The 7,039-nt window shown below is 55.1% G+C and overlaps 1 protein-coding gene across 1 annotated transcript in view; it reads left to right on the top strand.

Moving 5' to 3' along the window:
- The first annotated feature begins 1,279 nt into the window (after positions 1-1,279).
- PHF24 (PHD finger protein 24) overlaps positions 1,280-7,039 on the top strand; it is a 24,375-nt gene continuing 18,615 nt past the window's right edge. The window contains exons 1-3 of the mRNA XM_060236471.1: positions 1,280-1,693; positions 5,306-5,491; positions 6,462-6,540. Of these exons, the coding sequence (XP_060092454.1) occupies positions 1,289-1,693; positions 5,306-5,491; positions 6,462-6,540 (670 nt within the window). The 5' untranslated portion in view covers positions 1,280-1,288. The remainder of the gene's footprint in view (positions 1,694-5,305; positions 5,492-6,461; positions 6,541-7,039) is intronic.

Here is a 7,039-nt window from a genome sequence, read left to right on the forward strand (position 1 = left end):
TACACCAAAGGTGCAAGCAGACCACTTTTTCAAGGAGGTGGTGGGCTCTCCTTCCTTGGAGGTTTTTAAAGAGAGGCTAGATGGCCATCTGACAGCAATGAAGATCCTGTGAATTTAGGGGGAGGTGTTTGTGAGTTTCCTGCATTGCTCAGGGGTTGGACTAGATGACCCTGGAGGTCCCTTCCAACTCTAGGATTCTAAGAAACTGGAGGCTGGGTGATCTCAGGAGTTGGTGATTCCCAACTCGTTGCTGCTGGTCTTTTCACTTTCTCCTCTCCCTTTCCTTAGCACAGCATGCAGAGCAAAGGGGGGTGGGGGGAGGTTATCTTGTGGAAATCAAGGCAGCTTACAGTGCCAAGAGCCCAAGGCTGCCCCTTGCCCAACCCTGCAACAACAAATCCTGCTGTGAGCACCATCAAAAATGAAATCCTGGCTGTGGCCCTGGGGAAAGCGTGCAAAGCCTTTGATGATAGCCAGTCGCCACCTGCAGGGAGCCAGTTTGGTGTAGTGGTTAAGTGTGTTGACGCTTATCTGGGAGAACCGGGTTTGATTCCCCAATCCTCCACTTGCACCTGCTGGAATGGCCTTGGGTCAGCCAAAGCTCTCTTATCTGGGAGAACTGGGTTTGATTCCCCCCTCCTCCCCTTGCAGCTGCTGGAATGGCCTTGGGTCAGCCATAGTGGTTAAGTGCGCAGACTCCTATCTGGGAGAACCGGGTTTAATTCCCCACTCTTCCACTTGCACCTGCTGGAATGGCCTTGGGTCAGCCATAGCCTTCACACTGTCCTTGAAAGGGCAGCTTCTGTGAGAGCCAGTTTTGTGTAGTGGTTAAGTGTGTGGACTCTTATCTGGGAGAACCGGGTTTGATTCCCCACTCCTCCACTTGCAGCTGCTGAAATGGCCTTGGGTCAGCCATTGTGGTTAAGTGCACGGACTCTTATCTGGGAGAACTGGGTTTGATTCCCCACTCCTCCACTTGCAGCTGCTGGAATGACCTTGGGTCAGCCATAGTGGTTAAGTGCACAGACTCTCATCTAGGAGAACCGGGTTTGATTCCCCACTCCTCCACTTGCAGCTGCTGGAATGACCTTGGGTCAGCCAGAGCTGTCACAGAGGTTGTCCTTGAAAGGGCAGCTGCTGCCAGAGCTCTCTCAGCCCCACCCGCCTCACAGGGTGTCTGTTGTGGTGCAGAAAGGGAAAGGAGATTGTGAACCACTCTGAGGTGACGAGTGGAGGGCAAGATATAAATCCAGTATCTTCTTCTTCTCTCTCGGCCACAGGATCCGCCATGGGGCTGCTGCTGTCCAAGCGCCAGACGGTGGAGCAGGTGCAGAAGGTGAGCCTGGCGGTCTCAGCCTTTAAGGACGGGCTGCGGGAGCGGCCTGCAGCAGCCAAGCGCAAGTCCGAGGCTGTGGCCAGCCGTCGGGGGACCATTGAGGAGGTGGTGGTGCAGGAGCTCCGCGAGGAGGAGCAGGAGGCGACGGCGTCCAGGAGCCCAGGAGGGCGGTTGGCGGAGAGTAGCGGCGGCAGCAGCACCCGAAGAGCGGCCTGGGAGCGGCTGCGGGACGGGCGAGGCGTGGAGCCGGAGGAGTTCAACCGCGCCAGCTGCTTCACCCCGCCCACCTTGGCGCGCCCCACACTGGGCCAGCACCCCCACGAGCCCCCCCAGATCAGCCTCGAGCAACCCGAGCAGGTGGGCCGGGGAGGGGAGGGACTGCATCTGGACCTCATGCCATACAGCCCCCCCTCCCCAAAGTGGCCCCTCTTCCTTGATCCCGCCCCCCCCCCCCCCCAGGAGACAGGCAAAGGGCTGGGCAATGCAAAAGCATATTTGGCGATCCAGTGAATATTCTAAAAGAACGTGGATATGGGAAGATAGGACCAGAACCAATGGGTTGAACTAGAACTTGAGCTTGGGTTGAAATTAAATCAAAAGAGGTTCTGGTTCAACATGAGGAAGAACTTCCTGACTGTTAGAGCAATTCCTCAGTGGAACTGGCTTCCTCCTCGGGAGGTGGTGGGCTCTCCTTCCTTGGAGGTTTTCAAACAGAACCTAGATGGCCTTCTGACAGCAATGAAGATCCTGTGAATTTAGGGGGAGGCGTTTGGGGGTTTCCTGCATTGTGCAGGGGGTTGGGAGCTGGTGGGCTCTCCTTCCTTGGAGGTTTTTCAACAGTGGCTGGATGGCCATCTGGCAGCAATGCAGATCCTGTGAATTTAAGGGGAGGTGTTTGTGAGTTTCCTGCATTGTGCAGGGAGTTGGACTAGATGACCCTGGAGGTTCCTTCCAAGTCTTCTATGATTCTAACAGGCTTCCTTCTCAGGAGGTGGTGGGCTCTCCTTCCTTGGAGGTTTTTCAACAGAGGCTAGATGGCCCTCTGACAGCAATGCGGATCCTGTGAATTTAGGGGGAGGTGTTTGTGAGTTTCCTGCATTGCGGAGGCGGTTGGACTAGATGACCCTGGAGGTCCCTTCCAGCTCTATGTTCCATCCTGTGTTCGTAGTTCTCCAGAGCTTGCCTCAGACTCAGAGCCAAAACCCATCTGGGTGCAGGCAGACCACTTTTGCAAGAAGGGTGGCACCCACAAACCAGAGCCCCAGGGTATACCAGCCTCCTGCGGTGCCCACCTGACAACACCACCTTGTGCCCACAGAAAGTGCCCACAGAAAGTGGGTGGCGAGGAGAAAGGCTTGGAAAGGGGAGAGACAATACGCAGCCCAGCAAAAGAGGAAGGCGTCGAAACCAGAGCCCTGCACCATCCAAGGGACCACTCGGGGCAGCATGACGCGGAGGGCACGAGTCCTCCCTAAGGGCTTGGCACCGGGGCTGATGCCAGCTACAGGACAGGAACTTGATACAGGCCCAATTCGCAGCCAGGAGGCAACAGGTGCCTCTCACCTGGAGCAACGGAAGCCCTGGAACCAACTCTGGTGGCGGGACTAGTCTAAATTCTGTGGATTTAGGCAGATCAGGGGAAAGAGGTCAGGAAGGGCTGCCTCAGGGCTTAATTCTTGTGGCCCTCTCTGACACCCGCAGCGAAAGGCTGTTCTCCACTTTGGGCTCAGGCAGCAATTTGTCTCCAGACCAAAGCAGGAGTCAAGTTGACCTTTAAGACCAACCAAGTTTTATTCAGAACATAAGCTTTCGTGTGCTCTAAACACACTTCATCCGACGATGAGGATGGTGAGGGGTCTGGAGACCAAGTCCTCAGAGGAAAGGTTGAAGGAGCTGGGGATGTTTAGCCTGGAGAGGAGGCGGCTGAGAGGTGATAGCATCACCATCTTCAAGTCCTTGAAGGGCTGCCCTATAGAGGATGGTGTGGAATTGTTTTCTGTGGCCCCGAAAGGTAGGACCAGAACCAATGGGTTGAAATTAAATCAAAAGAGTTTCCGGCTCAACATTAGGAAGAACTTCCTGACCATTAGAGCGGTTCCTCAGTGGAACAGGCTTCTTCCTCGGGAGGTGGTGGGATCTCCTTCCTTGGAGGTTTTTCTACAGAGGCTGGATGGCCATCTGACAGCAATGAAGATCCTGTGAATTTAGGGGGAGGTGTTTGTGAGTTTCCTGCATTGTGCAGGGGGTTGGACTAGATGACCCTGGAGGTCCCTTCCAACTCTAGGATTCTATGAACTTCCTGACTGTTACAGCAGTTCCTCAGTGGAACAGGCTTCCTCCTTCGGAGGTGGTGGGCTCTCCTTCCTTGGAGGTTTTTCAACAGAGGCTAGACGGCCACCTGACAGCAATGTGGATCCTGTGAATTTAGGGGGAGGTGTTTGTGAGTTTCCTGCATGGTGCAGGGGGTTGGACTAGATGACCTTGGAGTTCCCTTCCGACTCTTCTATGATTCTAACGGGCTTCCTCCTTGGAGGTGGTGGGCTCTCCCTCCTTGGAGGTTTGTCAACAGAGGCTAGATGGCCATCTGACAGCAATGAAGATCCTGTGAATTTAGGGGGAGGTGTTTGTGAGCTTCCTGCATTGTGCAGGGGGTTGGACTAGATGACCCTGGAGGTCCCTTCCAACTCTAGGTTTCTATGACTCCTGCTTTGTTCAACTGCTTCAGACCAACACGGCTGCCCTCTTGGATCTTTCTCCAGACCAGTTTGGCCAGGGAGCCTGGAGTTGTTTTGGGGTTGTTGTTTTGCCATCTTCTGGGCGTGGAGCAGGGATTACATGCAGGGAGGAGGTGAATTTTCCTGCATTGTGCAGGGGGTTGGACTAGATGACCCTGGAGGTCTCTTGCTACTCTCGGTGGGCTGGCAGTATTAGCCCCATAAAGTAGACCAGAAGCTTAGGGTGGGCCTGCATGCCTCAGGCCAGCTAGTGAGCTTATGAACTGGTAAGAATTGAACCAGGGACTTTCCAATTCATAGCACAGCCTCTTGGGTACATCAGCTCAACTCCCTTCCAGCACTCGCAATCAGTGTCTGCTCTACGCTGAGTTAGTGTGAGCTGGCTCACAGTTTTTTAGACTAGGGCTCGCACATTGTTGTCTTAGCTCAGGGGGAAAAAATGGTCCTAGAGCAAAGCAATTGATGCAGGAGCTCACAACTTTTATGCCAGTCGCTCACGAAACAGAATTTTTGCTCACAAGACTCCACAGCCTAGAGGGAGCATGGCTCACTGTCTTGGGTCCCTTTCCAGATGTTTGCACTCCCTTTGTCCCTTCTGCAGCGTAGAATCTGCCCAGGGGCCCAAATGCAGAACAGGACCTGCATTGCCTTGACTAGGGTTGCCAAGTCCAATTTTAAGAAATATCTGGGGACTTTGGGGGTGGAGCCAGGAGACTTTGGGGGTGGAGCCAGGAGACTTTGGGGGTGGAGCCAAGATCAAGGCTGTAACAAGCATAATTGAACTCCAAAGAGAGTTCTGGCCATCACATTTAAAGGGATGGCACACCTTTTCAATGCCTTCCTTCCATAGGAAATAATGAAGGATAGGGGCACCTTCTTTTGGGGCTCATAGAATTGGACCCCCTAGTCCAATTGTTTTGAAACTTGGGGGATATTTTGGGGAGAGGCACTAGATGCTGTACTGAAAGCTTGGTGCCTCTGCCTCAAAAAACAGCCCCCCCCCCGGAGCCCCAAATATCCGTGGATCAATTCTCCATGATTTTCTATGGGAATAAATCTCCATAGAGATAACAGAGTTCCCAGCAGACATTTCCCTCCCCTCCCCCCGCTTTCTGATGACCCTGAAGCGGGGGGAGGGTCTCCAAACCAGGGGATCCCCTGCCCCCACCTGGGGATTGGCAACCCTAGCCTTGACAGCCCCCCTGGACCTCCCTCCCCTTCCTGTTCCTTGCAGGTGACCAACGATGAGATGTGTGACGTCTGCGAGGTGTGGACGGCTGAGAGCCTCTTCCCTTGCCGGGTCTGCACCCGGGTCTACCACGACGGCTGCCTGCGCCGGATGGGCCTCCTGCCCCAGGACAAAGCCACTGACCTCATCGAGGCCGCCCACACCGAGACCGGCTGGAGCTGCTACCGCTGTGTAAGGCCTGCGGGTGGGGCAAGGCAGCTCGCTCCCTCCTGGGCAGGAGTGTGGGCATGGCTGCCCTGTATTGGTCAGGTTGCCAACTGCAGATTGGGACACACCTGGAGATCTTAGAAGTAGAGCTTGAAGAGGGTGGGCTTGGAGGGGGGGAGGGGCCTCAGTGGGGTGAAATTCCATAGCTTTCACCCTCCAAAGCAGCCATTTTGTCCAAGGGAACTGATCTCTATTGTTTGGAGAACTGTTGTACTTAAGAAGAGCCCTTCTGGATCAGAGTCCATCTAGTCCAGCCTCCCATCTCACACAAGGGCCAACCAGTTCTTCTGGAAGGCCAACAACAGGGCACAGAGGCCAAGGCCTTCCCCTGAGAAGAACATCAGAAGAGCCCTGCTGGGTCAGACCAGTGAGGGTCCATCTAGCCCAGCCTCCTGCCTCACAGAGTGGCCAGCCAGTTCCTTTGGAGGGCCAACAACAGGGCAGAAAGACAGAGGCCTTCCCCTGAGAAGAACATCAGAAGAGCCCTGCTGGGTCAGACCAGGGAGGGTCCATCTAGACCAGCCTCCTCTCTCACACAGTGGCCAACCAGTTCCTCTGGAGGGCCTACAAGAGGGTTGAGAGGCCGAGGCCTTCCCCTGAGAAGAATTTCAGAAGAGCCCTGCTGGGTCAGACCAGTGAGGGTCCACCTAGTCCAGCCTCCTGTCTCACACAGGGGCCAACCAGTTCCTCTGGAGGGCCAGCAACAGGGCAGAGAGGCCGAGGCCTTCCCCTGAGAAGAACATGAGAAGAGCCCTGCTGGGTCAGACCAGTGAGGGTCCATCTAGTCCAGCCTCCTTCCTCACACTGCAAAGGAAGCCATGAGGCCACCCGCCATCCTCAAAAGGGGGCTTTTTTCACCCCTGACTTGGTTTCTCATTTCTTAAACAAGCCAAGTGATGCCCACCCTCCTCTTCTTCTTGCCACCCCAACCCAGGACAACCTCAACCTTCTGCTCACCGAGGAAGAGATGGGCAACCTGGCAGAGTCCTTCAAGCAGAGCAAGGTCACCCCAGGTGAGAGGCACTTCCTTCTGCCCCTCCCCCGGAGCAGGAGGTCCCCAAGGAAAGGGGGCTCAGTGGAGGGGCACCAACCTGGGCGGGCAACAGCATGCCCTGCAGTGGGGGGGGTTGCCAGGGCCCGGGGCTTCTGGTTTCCACCTACCCACCTCCTCAGCTCCCTGTCTGGATGTCCCCTTGCCACCTCTGTGCCTGAGTAGCTCCAAAACCTGGGGTTCCAGCTGCTCCATGTCATTGGGTCACACCAGGGCTTTTTTTTGTAGCCGGAATTCCTTTGCATATTAGGCCACACCCCACTGATGCAGCCAATCCTCCAAGAGCTAACAGTAGGTCCTGTATTAAGTGCCCTGCAAGCTCTTGGAGGATTAGCTACATCAGGGGTGTGTGGCCTAATATGCAAAGGAGTTCCTGCTACAAAAAAATAGTCCTTGGTCACACAGAGGGGCTGCAGAATTCCTGGCTGTTTATACCAGCCAGTGCTCTTGTGGGGGCAGGT

This window comes from Heteronotia binoei, chromosome 4 (genome assembly GCF_032191835.1).
Source record: "Heteronotia binoei isolate CCM8104 ecotype False Entrance Well chromosome 4, APGP_CSIRO_Hbin_v1, whole genome shotgun sequence".
NCBI classification, from domain to species: domain Eukaryota; kingdom Metazoa; phylum Chordata; class Lepidosauria; order Squamata; family Gekkonidae; genus Heteronotia; species Heteronotia binoei.